The sequence below is a fragment of the Chiloscyllium plagiosum genome, unplaced genomic scaffold (genome assembly GCF_037043375.1).
Source record: "Chiloscyllium plagiosum isolate Xiang-an unplaced genomic scaffold, Cpla_swu_hap1 HiC_scaffold_11, whole genome shotgun sequence".
Classification (NCBI taxonomy): Eukaryota; Metazoa; Chordata; class Chondrichthyes; order Orectolobiformes; family Hemiscylliidae; genus Chiloscyllium; species Chiloscyllium plagiosum.
Window position 1 is genome coordinate 12,523,300 of NW_028270149.1, and position 14,758 is coordinate 12,538,057.

The window sequence follows — 14,758 nt, forward strand, 5'->3', positions numbered from 1 at the left end:
TTCATTAAAACCGTACAAAGTTTCGAAAAGGGTGGACAGGGAAGAAGCAGGGTTGATGTTTCCCATGGGTTCTAGAACCCAGGGTCACGGTCTTCAATTAAGAAGTAAAGACTGAAACAAAAGGAATTTCTTCACTCAAGAGTTTGGTGAATCTTTGGAGTTCTCTGCCCCAGAGGATTCAAACATTGGGCAAGCACACGATTGAGATTGATGGACGTTTAGTTACCAGTAATGTCAAGGGACATGGAAAAAAGAAGAAAAATCACATTGAGGTAGATGATGAGCCATGAACTAGAATGGGGGAGTGGGCTCAAGGGGCAGATTGGCTTAATCTTACGCCTCTAAGTATTCTTCAGAAGTACATTATAGGCTGCAAACTAAAGGGATTTCCTGAGGTTGTGCAAGGTGCAATTTAAGTGCATATCTTTGATTGTGATTGATGTCTACCTTAATTCCACTTACCTGTCTTGATTTTACATATCCTCACTCAACAGAAATCTATGTAAGCCAACCAGAAAAATAATTGGGGATGCACCAATAGAGATCAATAAGTCATTCTGAAACATGCTGTGAATTTAGTGTTTTCTGACATGTGCATCCATATGTTTTTAGCTCTTTATTCAGCTATATGTGAAATGATGTTGATGCACCATAATATGAAAGGTCATTTCCTTCATTAGCTGGGGCATGATGTCTAATTTTAGTAACTGCGCAACATGAAATGAAAATTGAGAGATCAGACTTGTTGCTGCAAATGTTTCCCTTTTACTTCCGCAAGCTACAAAATTATATTGAGATGTCACAGTGACTGAGTGCCTGATGACACCAGTTCCTCAGGCTGTAGAATGTAGAACAAAATCTCATCTTGCTTTCCACATAGCTACACACAAAGAGTCAAGCTTAACAGCTCAATTCAGCAATAATGCAGTCCCTTTTCAGAGCACCTATGTTGATGTGTGTGCACACATCTCACAAAATGCCATGTAAATGAACTCAAATCCGAGAGCTTAGATCTTACAATGTGGGTATTTTCACACATGAATGGTTTAAAATGGGTTTTAGCGCTGTGCGGTAAACAATGCGAGTGTGCTTTTTGCTCTCAATTTTCATGCATCAGCTCAGAGATGCATTTCTGCACAGCTACAAGTCAATAGAACGTAGAACATTCCAGCACAGTCCATTCGGCCCTTCGGCCCTTGATGTTGCACCGACCTGTGAAACCAAGCTGAAGCCGATCTATCCTACACTATTCTATCTTCATCCATATGTTTTTCCAATGACAATTTAAATGCCTTTACTGTTGTAGGCAGGCTGTTGAATTCCCCTACTACTCTTTGAGTAAAGAACCTACCTCTGACATCTGTCCTATATCTATCACCCCTCAATTTAAAGCTATGCCCCCTTGTGCTAGCCATCACCATCCAAGGAAAAAGGCTCTCCCTGTCCACCCTATCTAACCCTCTGATTATCTTAGATGTCTCAATTAAGTCACCTCCCAACCTTCTTCTTTCTAATGGAAACAGCCTCAGTTCCCTCAGCCTTTCCTGTTAACACCTTCCCTCCATACCAGGCAACATCCTAATAAATCTCCTCTGAACCCTTTCCAAAGCTTCCACATCCTTCCTATAATGCGGTGACCAGTACTGCATGCAATACTCCAGATGTGGCCAAACCAGAGTTTTGCACAGCTGCCACATGACCTCGTGGCTCCAAAACCCAGTTCCTCTACCAATAAAAGCTAACGCACCATATGCCTTCTTAACAACCCTATCAACCTGATGGCAAATTTCAGGGATCTGTGTACATGGACACCGAGATCTCTCTGGTCATCTACCCTGCCAAGAATCTTGTTCATCTTCACTGCTCATCTTGATCATCTCTACTCATCTACACTGCCAAGATGTGTGCATGGAGCACAGCAGGGGGTTAATTAGGACTCTTGATCATTTTACATCACTCCCTATCTTTTCTCTTTCTCATTGGATTCAGTAAAAACAAGAACTGGGCAGATTGTAGAACGGGTGATGGATGTGATAATGCAACATTCTCAATCCCAGCCAAGAGTCGGATTTCCCTGCAAAGAGATATTTTGAGGCCAGTTGTAAAATCTAGACTGTTGTACATTCAGACCAATGTGTCACTTCATACAAAGGATGGATATTGCCCATATGTTCCCCCTATCTCTGAAAACCTCATAAAAGCTGCTCACGCACTGCTCACCAGTCAGGATTATTGATTGTTCCTTGTTTCTTTCCCAAGGTACGCCATGAGGTTAAAGAATTTCACAGGTTCTATGGCCACGTTAGCTGATAAGAAACTGGCAGTCTTATGGTGAGTTTCAGTGAGTCAGCTATCAGGTGAATGAACTTCCAGTCAACTACCTTGTAATGTTATAAGTGTATTATTACTTCATGAAGAAAATAAATTAATGAAGCAAAATTTTTACCTTCTCACATTCACAAATTATAGAAGACTCCGCTGTGCTATTTTGTGACATTTATTCATTACCTTAGTTTCACACTGTGATTAACCAGGCAAAATGTGTTGTTTTGACTTTGTCTCAATCTATCCAAACTGTGTTCCTCAAGAATCCAACATGAGAAGTATAATTGACATAAATTGTGTTGCTGTACTGAGTGCTAACCTTAATACAATGTATCTCTAATTTAATCTAGTTACCGATGCTTGTCACTTCTCTATTTGCGAATGTTCAGACTTAAGAAGGACCATGCCATGAAGTATTCTCGATCCTTGATGGAATATTTTAAGGTATTTGAATGATTTTGGTGGGGGGCGGAATACATTTTCAAAAAAGGCAGTCTTCATTCAAGTGTTGTATATTGCTGAGCCCTGCTGTCTTCTCCCAGTGGTAAACCTTGGTTTGTCAGCAACATTTCTGGGCTAAGGCATCCAGATGGACATGGGAAAATGCATTTCTGATAGTAGGACTGAAGATACACAATTACAAATACAGCCAGTCTACCTAAAGGGAGAAATTAAGAAACAGTTCTTCCCATTAAAAAAAGGCATTAAGAATCTGGAACTCTTTCCCTTAAATGACTGTGGATGCTGGGGAACAGTTGGAGCTTTCATGGCTGAGGTTGTTAGATTTTGTTAGAGAAGGCGTCTTCTGGGAGTATTGTGTCCAATTTTGATCGCCCTGTTATAGGAAGGATATCATTCAGCTGGAGAGGGTTCAGAAGAGATTTACCAGGATGTTGCCGTGTATGGAAGGAAGCATCTGTGGAGAGAAAATAAGTCAGTGTTTGGAGTCCCTTCCTTCTGGGTCCCCCCTTAATGTACAGTAACCAGTACTAAATTCCACTTACCCACTGCCTGCTGTGCTTGCTAATCTACAATGGCTCCCAGTCTGGCAAATCCTTGATCTTAAATTTCCCGTCCTGGTTTTCAACACCTCTACAGCCTAGCGCCTAGCTGGCCATGTAAACCTGGGCTTCCCAAAGTATGGGAGTGTAACCCCAAGTGGGCTTGCTTGCATGCTCTGAGACAGTGGTGACCAAAAATGGATTGTGACCAAACTATAACATCAGGGCTTCCTGTCTAACAAGCCCCAGTCCAGTCTCACTGAGGATTCACAACAGCTTTCATGCCTTAAAATGAGGTCAAAGGGGAAAAACTTGGCACAAACTGCTGTAATCTCCCCAGCCCGACAAGCCTTCAACATACCTGCACTTCAGGTGTAAGCTGCAGTGAAGGGGTCTGTGGCTCTGAGACTCAGAAGGGAAAGGGGGAGAGGAGGAGAGCGCTAGTTATAGGGGACTCTCTAGTCAGAGGGACGGACAGGCGGTTCTGTGGACATGGGCGAGACTCACGGATGGTTTGTTGCCTCCCGGGTGCTAGGGTCCGAGACGTCTCAGACTGTGTCTTCAGAATCCTTAAGGGGGAGGGTTTGCAGCCAGAAGTCGTGGTACACATTGGCACCAACGACATAGGTAGGAAGAGGGGTGGGGAGGTCATTCAAGAGCTCAAGGAGTTAGGCTGGAAGCTAAAAGCTAGGACAGACAGAGTCATCATCTCTGGGTTGTTGCCAGTGCCACGTGACAGTGAGGCAAAGAATAGGGAGAAAGTGCAGTTGAACACGTGGCTGCAAGGCTGGTGTAGGAGGGAGGGCTTCAGATATTTGGACAATTGGACTGCATTCTGGGGAAGGTGGGACCTGTACAAACAGGACGGGTTGCACCTGAACCAGAAGGGCACCAATATCCTGGGGGGTAGGTTTGCTAGCACTCTTCGGGGGGGTTTAAACTAATTTGGCAGGGGGATGGGATCCGGACTTGTAGTCCAGCAAGTAAGCTAGCTGTGTGTCAGGATGCCCAAGACTGTAGGGAGGCTGTGGAGAAGGTAGCACTGACAGGGACTACTTGCGGACACAGAGATGGGCTCAAGTGCGTATACTTCAACGCAAGGAGTATCAGAAATAAGGTGGGTGAACTTAAGGCGTGGATCGGTACCTGGGACTACGATGTTGTGGCCATCACGGAAACGTGGATAGATGAGGGACAGGAATGGCTGTTGGAGGTTCCTGGTTACAGGTGTTTCAGTAAGATTAGGGAGGGTGGGAAAAAAGGAGGGGGGGTGGCATTGCTAATTAGAAATGGTATAACGGCTGCAGAAAGGAAGTTTGAGGGGGATCTGCCTCTGGAGGTAGTATGGGCTGAAGTCAGAAATAGGAAAGGTGCAGTCACCTTGTTGGGTGTTTACTGTAGGCCCCCCAGAGATGTGGAGAAACAGATTGGGAAACAGATTTTGGAAAGGTGCAGAAGCCACAGGGTCGTAGTCATGGGCGACTTCAACTTCCCAAATATTGATTGGAAGCTCTTTAGATCAAGTAGATTGGATGGGGCGGTGTTTGTGCAGTGTGTCCAGGAAGCTTTTCTAACACAGTATGTAGATTGTCCAACCAGAGGGGAGGCCATATTGGATTTGGTACTCGGTAATGAACCGGGACAAGTGGTGGGCTTGTTAGTGGGTGAACATTTTGGTGATGGTGACCATAATTCTGTGACTTTCACCTTGGTTATGGAGAGAGATAGGTGTGCACAACAAGGTAGATTTTATAATTGGGGGAAGGGAAATTACGATGCTGTAAGGCAGGATTTGAGGAGCATACGTTGGGAGCATAGGCTGTCAGGGAAGGATGTGGTGGAAATGTGGAACTTTTTCAAAGAGCAGATACGACGTGTCCATGATATGTATGTACCTATCAGGCAGGAAAGAAATGGTCGTGTGAGGGAGCCTTGGTTGACGAGAGAGGTTGAATGTCTGGTAAAGAGGAAGAAGGAGGCTTACATAAGGTTGAGGAAACAGGATTCAGACAGAGCAGTGGAGGGATACAGGATAGCCAGAAGGGACCTGAAGAAAGGGATTAGGAGAGCTAAGAGAGGGCATGAAAAATCGTTGGCGGATAGGATCAAGGATAACCCCAAGGCATTTTATGCGTATGTGAGAAACCTGAGAATGACGAGAACAAGGGTAGGTCCGATCAAGGACAGTAGTGGGAGACTGTGTATTGAGTCGGAAGAGATAGGAGAGGTCTTGAACAAGTACTTCTCTTCAGTATTTACGAACGAGAGGGACCGTATTGTAGAAGAGGAGAGTGTGAAATGGACTGGTAAGCTAGAAGAGATACCTGTTAGGAAGGAAGATGTGTTGGACATTTTGAACAACTTGAGGATAGACAAGTCCCCCGGGCCTGACGGGATATATCCTAGGATTATGTGGGAAGCAAGAGAGGAAATTGCAGTACCGTTGGCAATGATCTTCTCGTCTTCATTGGCAACGGGGGTGGTACCAGGGGACTGGAGAGTAGCGAATGTTGTGCCCCTGTTCAAAAAAGGGAATAGGGATAACCCCGGGAATTACAGGCCTGTTAGTCTTACTTCTGTGGTAGGCAAAGTAATGGAAAGGGTACTGAGGGATAGGATTTATGAGTATCTGGAAAGACACTGCTTGATTAGGGACAGCCAGCACGGATTTGTGAAGGGTAGGTCTTGCCTTACAAGTCTTATTGAATTCTTCGAGGAGGTGACCAAGCATGTGGATGAGGGTAGAGCAGTGGATGTAGTGTACATGGATTTTAGTAAGGCATTTGATAAGGTTCCCCATGGTAGGCTTATGCGGAAAGTCAGGAGGCATGGGATAGAGGGAAATTTGGCCAATTGGATAGAAAACTGGCTAACCGGTCGAAGGCAGAGAGTGGTGGTAGATGGTAAATATTCAGCCTGGAGCCCAGTTACAAGTGGAGTTCCGCAGGGATCAGTTCTGGGTCCTCTGCTGTTTGTAATTTTTATTAATGACTTAGATGAGGGAGTCGAAGGGTGGGTCAGTAAATTTGCAGATGATACGAAGATAGGTGGAGTTGTGGACAGTGAGGAGGGCTGTTGTCAGCTGCAGAGGGACTTAGATATGATGCAGAGCTGGGCTGAGGAGTGGCAGATGGAGTTCAACCCTGCCAAGTGTGAGGTTGTCCATTTTGGAAGAACAAATAAGAATGCGGAATACAGGGTTAATGGTAGGGTTCTTAGTCAGGTGGAGGAACAGAGGGATCTTGGGGTCTATGTACATAGATCTTTGAAGGTTGCCACTCAGGTGGATAGAGTTTGTAAAAAGGCCTATGGAGTATTATCGTTCATTAGCAGAGGGATTGAATTCAAGAGTCGTGAAGTGATGTTGCAGCTGTACAGGACTTTGGTTAGGCCACAGTTGGAGTACTGTGTGCAGTTCTGGTCGCCTCACTTTAGGAAAGATGTGGAAGCTTTGGAGAGGGTGCAGAGAAGATTTACCAGGATGTTGCCTGGAATGGAGAGGAAGTCGTACGAGGATAGGTTGAGAGTTCTCGGCCTTTTCTCGTTGGAACGGCGAAGGATGAGGGGTGACTTGATAGAGGTTTATAAGATGATCAGAGGAGTAGATAGAGTAGACAGTCAGAAACTTTTTCCCCGGGTACAACAGAGTGTTACAAGGGGACATAAATTTAAGGTGAAGGGTGGAAGGTATAGGGTAGATGTCAGGGGTGGGTTCTTTACCCAGAGAGTGGTGGGGGCATGGAATGCGCTGCCCGTGGGAGTGGTAGAGTCGGAATCATTGGCGACCTTTAAGCGGCATTTGGATAGGTACATGGATGGGTACTTAATCTAGGTTAGAGGTTCGGCACAACATCGTGGGCCGAAGGGCCTGTTCTGTGCTGTATTGTTCTATGTTCTATGTTCTTGAATTCTGACCTCTTGATTTTAATCAGTACATTTGTGGTGGCTGTTTTTATCAATTGCCTCGGCCAAATCTGTGAAATGCTGTCCCTGAATCTCTTCACCTGTCCTTCACTCTCTATCTTTGTCTAAGATGCTTCTTAAAAACTATCACTGCGACCAAACCTTTGGTCACCCATTCTGATATCTCCTTATATGACCCTGTGTCAAATGTTGACTAACAGAGCTCTTGTGAAGCACTTTGGGATGTTTTCATAGAATCATCAAATCCTTACAGTGTGGAAACAGGCCATTTGACCCAACAAGTCCACACCAACCCTCCGAAGAGTAACCCACACAGACTCTTCCCCCACCCTACATTCCCCCCTGACTAATGCATCTAACGTGCACATCCCTGAACACAATGGGCAATTCAGCATGTCTGATTCACCCAACCTGCATATCTTTGGACTGTGAGAAGAAACCGGAGCACCCGGAGAAAACCCATGCAGGCACGGGAGAATAGTCTGAAGCTGGAATTGAACCCGGGTCCCTGGCACTGTAAGGCAGCAGTGCCAACCAGTGAGCCATTGTGCTACCCTAATTTACTATCAGGGTGCTGTAGAAATGCAAATTGTTGTTGGTGAATGATTCTTCTCTGCCTTAAGCAAGTATGGCTTTGCTATACCTAACATCTCCTTGATCCCAGCAGTGATTTCCAATCTCCATTTACTCTGAGAGTGCAACGTTCCTTATCAAACTATAATGGTTAGACGGATTAAATGCTCTGATTGATTTTATTTTTTAAATGGTCAGTACTTCAAATTCAATCTGACACCCAGTTCTCCAAAAACCTTTGTCGACATTTATCCACCATCTGCATGTTATCTGGACTGAACTGCAAAGTGTATATTTAAGTAGCCAGCAATTGCTGATTGTCTGTTCTGAACTGCCATTTGATTGATGTTTCAATCCAATCAGTATATTTCCTAGTGGATTTGTTTTGGCCCCTTTGGAGAGATAAGCCCAATCTCATCCCTACCCCAATGACTTTGATGTCAATTCCTGGTAGAAAGTTCTGGAATGTCTCTGTAGCAAGCTTTTCACCAGAATCAGACAGCACAGAAGGCAGCCATATTTGTTGTTTGCGCTGTGCAAGTGTTCCTTCATGAAGTAATCCCAGTGGAAATGAGCAGTTGCTGGGCCACCACAAAGGTCACTAAGATATGGTTACCTTGGGGCATGAGTCAACCAGTTGGCTTTCGAAAGGAAAACAGAAAGTGCTGGAGAAACTCAGCAGGCCTGGCAACATCTGTGAAGAAAGGATCAAGAGTTCATACTTTGAGCCCAATATGTCTCTTCTTCAGGACTAAGACTTGAAACATAAACTCAATCTCTCTCTGTCTCTCCACAGATACTGTCAGACCTGCTGATTTTCTCCTGCAATTGCTATTTTCATTTCAGATCTCTAGCATTTGCAGTCTTTTGCTTTTGTTGAGTGTTGGATTTTGAGACCTTCCAGAATTGTTGTTTCCAGAGGCTAGTCTACAAACCTAACTTTCCAGAGCAAGAATTGAACTTGCGGCCTTTTGGTTCATTGCTTATACTCGGTATTACTGTATCCTAGACTCAGTTTGTAATATACATGGGATCCTTCTCTGCATCAGTAATGCTGTTTGATTCAAGCAGTGGGAAATTTGGTTGTGCTATTAACATTATGGCATCTGTTACCAGTATGGCCAAGAAATTCTCTCTTGTCTTGATTCTGGATGTGTTTCAATATGTTGTTGCTTTGCCATCTGATTTTGCCTAATCTAACAATGAAGCTCTTTACAAAGGACGTTGCAGCAAGATGCTTCCCCATGGGAAGAAATAATCTTAAACTGGATGTGTTTTACTGTTCTTTGGGAAGCTGGTAGAGATCTCTTGTATTTTCATGCATGATGTTTTCTGTTACAGAGTTCCTCAAAAGCCTCACAAGCTCCTTCGCCTTGGGGAACAAATGGAAAGTAAGTCCCCCTTCATAATTCTCAGGGACCAAATTTTGCTAGATTGAGATACCTGACAGTACCACCAATTATGAAGAGATAGCTTCTCGCTGTGGCAGCACATGTGCCTACAATTTGCAAAGTTTGAGGTCCACGTCCAATGCCAGATGCTGATGACAAAAACAAATTGACACAGGTTTTCCAGTTGCTGCACTGTCATCTTTCCTATCAGATGTTAAATTGAGGCAATGTTAGCTATCTTCTGTGGATGTGAAAGATCCTAGGTACTCTTTTATTTTAAGAAAAACAGGGGAATCGTTCCTGTATGCTGGCAAGTATGTATCCCTCAAGTCAAAAATCAATTAAGCCGGTTGTGATCACCCTCCTGTCTCTACTTGTCACAGAACCATATACACTTGTGCTAATTCTTTCCTTTTGTGTATACGACAGAAGCTTTTACATCTCACATTTTATGTTTCTTTCTACTTTTCATTCAGATTCTATTCTCTCTTTCTTTATCACTTTAGTTCCACTATGCTGACTTTCTCTCAGTCCTCAGGCTTACATATTTTTGGTCAACTTGACAAACCCCCACCATTAATTTAATGCAATCTCCAATTTTTCTTGTTAACCATTACTCTTGCTTTTCCCATTGGGCATCTTAACCTATAAGAATGTATATTTTTTTTTGTTTAGAAAACCAAGCAGCATTTCTTAAAATATGAGTAGTGTCTGCCTATCAAACTTTTAATGTATTTTCCAATTCATCACAGACAACTGTTCTTACCTCTCTAATTGCTCTTGTTAAGATTTAAGGGCAGTACTTTCAGACTGGATTACATCATTTTCAAACCTAATGGAAAATTCGATCATTCTGTGGTTACTATCCCTAAAAGTCATGTTATTACAGGATTATTAATTCACTTTTTCTCATTGCATAATACCAGATCTAGAATAACGTTGTCTAACTGGCTCCACAATGTGTTATTCCAGAAAACACACAAACATTTTCTAGAAATTGCTCCACAATATAATCAGATTGAAATCACCCACAGTAACGTCATTCCCCTTGCCACATGCACTTCTAATTTCCTTATTTATACTGTGCCCTATGTTCCTCCTATGGATTGATAGCCTATAAACTACTCCTAGCAACGTTTGATCCCCTGCTGTTTCTTAGCTCTACTCAGATTCAATTTCCTGTTCTTCCAAGGATGTTCTTTCACTAATATGCTGATACCTTTCCTTTTTTAATCAGCAATATTCACCTCCTTTTACTTTTAGTCCCTCATTCCTAAATGTCAAATATCCTTGAATATTTGGTTCCTGGTCTTGGTCACCATGCTGCCACAGCTCCAGGATGACAATTCAATCATACTCTTTTACTTTGAGTAGCAGTTTGAGTTCACCTGTTTTGTAGGTGAATGCTGCGTGCATTTAAGTAGAGTCCTTTTTATCATGCCCTTACAATACTATTCTGTCATTTGACCCTGGTTGATTATCAGACTTTTTTCTGCTGCTTTGTACTTTCATTTACCGCTTTTCTATTTCCCATAAGCAATTTGTTTTCATTGTAAATCTCCCCCCAGACAGTGCTAGCAAATCTCCCTCTGCCGGATGTTGGTCTTGGATTTCAGGTCAAAGAGAGGCTTTTTTTAGCAAAGGTAACAGTGGAGCTACACAAATTAAGTTGCAACTTGTGGTGACTAACATTTCAGGGGGTTTCTCTCACTCGTCACAAGTTGATGGATGATTTGCATATTAATAATAATCTGCATCATTCATATACCAAGTTTACAGGAGATCCCGACACTGTCAGATTACCAACCTTTCTCAGCTGCCTCCAACATTTAGCTCATTCAGAATCCATGGCTTTGTTGAAGAGTGATCAGGGTATAACCAGGCCAGCCTCCTTGTGTTCCACTTTCAGGCCCACTTGTCTTTATATTTAACATGCGATCATTTCATTTCTCTTTCCTGTCCAGGGACTCGAAATAACCTTGCAGTACATAGGCTGCCTTCGATAAAGGAGAATTGTCAACAGTTAATGTGATTTACTCGCATCCTGAGCTGCCATCTTTCAATTTAATATCGACCTTTAGTCTCAGAGTCACAATGTTTACATTTGCTGAAGGACTGATGCATATTTTATTGATAGATGTTAAGATCTAGTTTAAAAGCAATCCAAGTCATGGTTGATCGGCAAATAGCCGCCACTTTTACAATGCCTGGTGATTGTGATTATGACTGAGAACTTAGCTGGATTTAATCTGGCCTAAATGTTTTTCAATACAACATTTATTCAGAGCCCTTGTCAGAACCAATAAGGAGGAATTGAGTGTAATTATTATGAATGAAATAACAGCACCCTGATTGATTCATAAAATAAAATCATGCATCAGAGTGTTAATCAAGTTCCTCTGAGCATTTGCAAGCTGTTTAATGTATTGATCACAAAAGCAACCCACTGACAGAGTGAACAAAGGGACTGCCTACAGGTTCAGCAACATCTGTTTCCTCCAAAATGACTGTTTGTTTCCTAATTATATTAAGATTTTAAGGAGATAAACAAGCTGGATTTGAGTCAGTCAATTGTTTTTTTTTCTCTAAGGAGTCCCTCTCTAGCTGAGTGCCAGATCCCAGTTTTGACCTTCTGGTCTGCGGAGGCTAGGTCATTTCACCAACACCTGCGAGCATGTGGCACTACCTGTGCCAATGCTCAAAGCTGCATGGCCAAGCACAGTTTTATTTTGCCTGAGTTTTTAGCAACATCAGATCTTTTTTTTTTAATGTTCTTGAAGGCACATTACAGAACGGGAGCCTTGCATTGATATTGCAACTTCCCCAAGCACAGGTCACCCTGAAGCAATTTGAAACCAATGAAGCATTTTTCAAAAGTGTCATCATTGTTGTAATGTAGGAAATGTGACAGCCAAATATACACAGCGGTGATGCCATGATCACCCATGTGGTTGTGCTCAGGGAGGATGGGTCACCTTTACTTGTTAGCGCTCAGATCATGTGTCTTAGTTGAGGGATAAAGAGTGGCCAGTATACCAGAGATATCCTGCTTATTCTTCCTCAAAATAATGTCATGGGACAGACATGGAGACAGCATGGTGGATCAGTGGTTAGCACTGCTGCCTGTTAGCCCAAGGGACCCAAGTTTGATTCCAGTCTTGGGCAATTGTCTGTGTGGAGTTTGCACATTCTCTCTGTGTCTGTGTTGGCTTCCCCTGGTGCTCTGGTTTCCTTCCACAGTCCAGGGATGTGCAGACTAGGTGGGTTAGCCATGGGAAGTGCAGAGGGTTACAGAGATGGGGTAGGAGAGTAGGTCTGGGCGCGATGCTCTTCAGAGGATCAGTGTGGATCGATGGGCCAAATACCCTGTTTCCACACTGTAGAGATTCTCTGATTCCTCAAAATAATATCACGGACAGAAGTAGCCTCTGTTTAACATGTCATTTGAAAGGTAATGTCTTTTAGAGTGTTACGCTTTCCCTGTACTACACTGGGAGAACCAGGCCAGATTGTGGGCTCATGTTATTGAAGGGGTTTGAACCAGGTAATTTTGCCTCACCAAGTTGGGCTGCTAAGGCTGGTTCCAACCGCCCTGGGCTGGCATCAGCTATATCAGCAAAGACCAGGGTTCAAAACTGAGGGCACAAGAGCTGGCAAGTTTTTTAAAAATTGATTCAGAGGATGTGTGTTTTTCTGGTTGGGTCAGCATTTATTGCCCATTCCTAATCAGCTTGAGAAGGTGGTGGTGAGCTACCTTCTTGAACCACTGCAGTCCATGTCCTCTAGGTGGACCCACTATGTTACGAGGGAGGGAATTCCAGGAAATTGAAGGAATGGTGACGTATTTCCAAGTCAGGATGGTGAGTGGCTTGGAGGGGCATTTATAGGGTGCTGGTGTTCCCAGGTATCAGCTGCCCTTGTCCTTCCTGATAGTGGACAGCTGTAAATGTGTAAGGATGCACGTGCGGTGATTCATGATTTAGAGGACAGAGAACCCGTGACTTGTTGCCTGAGCAAATTTGATTCAGTGATTATGCTTTTCAGCACCCATCCTTTACCATCAATCCCCTCCCAATCTACCGAGCTACCTCCCAAATTAGATAAATTATACTGGCACTTCAGTCCATCACCCTGAGTCATTTTCTTATGTGACAGGGTAAATCATGGAATCATCCTACTATCCAGTCAGCGTCTACAGTTCTGTATAAAGAGCCCACACTAGAAGATTATCAGATGTTTATTGAAACCGGTGCAAACCAGTGAGTTGGCGAAGTCACATAATGTAGACCATACGGCAGCAGTTTCCCCACCTCAGCAGATACAGGGAAATCTTAATTATCCAAATCAGTTGGGCAGGCATTATTTCGTTCAGATAATCGATTATTCAGTTAATCGATTAAATACCTTTCCTCTTGGGCTCGGAGTTTTTCAAGTCTACTCCCCGTTCAGGACACTGCAGCAACACACAATGCGCGAGCCCCTGCCCCCAACACCGCCCGCGGCCAACACCTCTGCCACCCCTGCCCGCAAACTGTCCAACACCCCTTCTGCCCCCTGACACTGCCCCCAACCCCTGGAACCCCTCCCCCCCCAACCCCAAAAACACCCCGCTCTCCAACATCACCCTCGCCCGCCCCCGATTCCGACCAGCACTGCCCCTGCTCACCCCCATTCCCGTCCAGCACTGCCCCTGCTCACCCCCATTCCCGTCCAACACTGCCCCGCTCACCCCCATTCCCGTCCAGCACTGCCCCTGCTCACCCCCATTCCCGTCCAGCACTGCCCCTGCTCACCCCCATTCCCGTCCAACACTGCCCCTGCTCACCCCCATTCCTGTCCAGCACTGCCCCTGCTCACCCCCATTCCTGTCCAGCACTGCCCCTGCTCACCCCCATTCCTGTCCAGCACTGCCCCTGCTCACCCCCATTCCTGTCCAGCACTGCCCCGCTCACCCCCAATCCCGTCCAGCACTGCCCCTGCTCACCCCCATTCCCATCCAGCACTGCCCCTGCTCACCCCATTCCTGTCCAGCATTGCCCCTGCTCACCCTCATTCCTGTCCAGCACTGCCCCTGCTCACCCCCATTCCTGTCCAGCACTGCCCCACTCACCCCCATTCCTGTCCAGCACTGCCCCTGCTCACCCCCATTCCTGTCCAGCACTGCCCCGCTCACCCCCATTCCCGTCCAACACTGCCCCTGCTCACCCCATTCCCGTCCAGCACTGCCCCTGCTCACCCCCATTCCTGTCCAGCGCTGCCCCTGCTCACCCCCATTCCTGTCCAGCACTGCCCCTGCTCACCCCCATTCCTGTCCAGCACTGCCCCGCTCACCCCCATTCCCGTCCAACACTGCCCCTGCTCACCCCCAATCCCGTCCAGCACTGTTCCTGCTCACCCCCATTCCCTTCCAGCACTGCTCCCACTCCCTTTCCGGGGCGGCTGGACTGGACACCAACAGTAAGACTGATGTTGCTGCTGCTGCTGTCTTTGTGGGGTAAGTCTCCAAATAGCACGTGCGCGTACACATGCACACACACACACACA

At 45.0% G+C, this 14,758-nt stretch overlaps 1 protein-coding gene across 5 annotated transcripts in view; it reads left to right on the top strand.

Moving 5' to 3' along the window:
* Window positions 1-14,758, top strand: part of aff2 (ALF transcription elongation factor 2) — a 540,071-nt gene that overhangs the window by 509,838 nt on the left and 15,475 nt on the right. For all 5 annotated transcript variants that reach the window (XM_087991859.1, XM_043705171.2, XM_087991860.1 and 2 more), the window contains exons 17-19: window positions 2,260-2,331; window positions 2,676-2,769; window positions 9,165-9,214. In XM_087991859.1, the coding sequence (XP_087847985.1) occupies window positions 2,260-2,331; window positions 2,676-2,769; window positions 9,165-9,214 (216 nt within the window). The remainder of the gene's footprint in view (window positions 1-2,259; window positions 2,332-2,675; window positions 2,770-9,164; window positions 9,215-14,758) is intronic.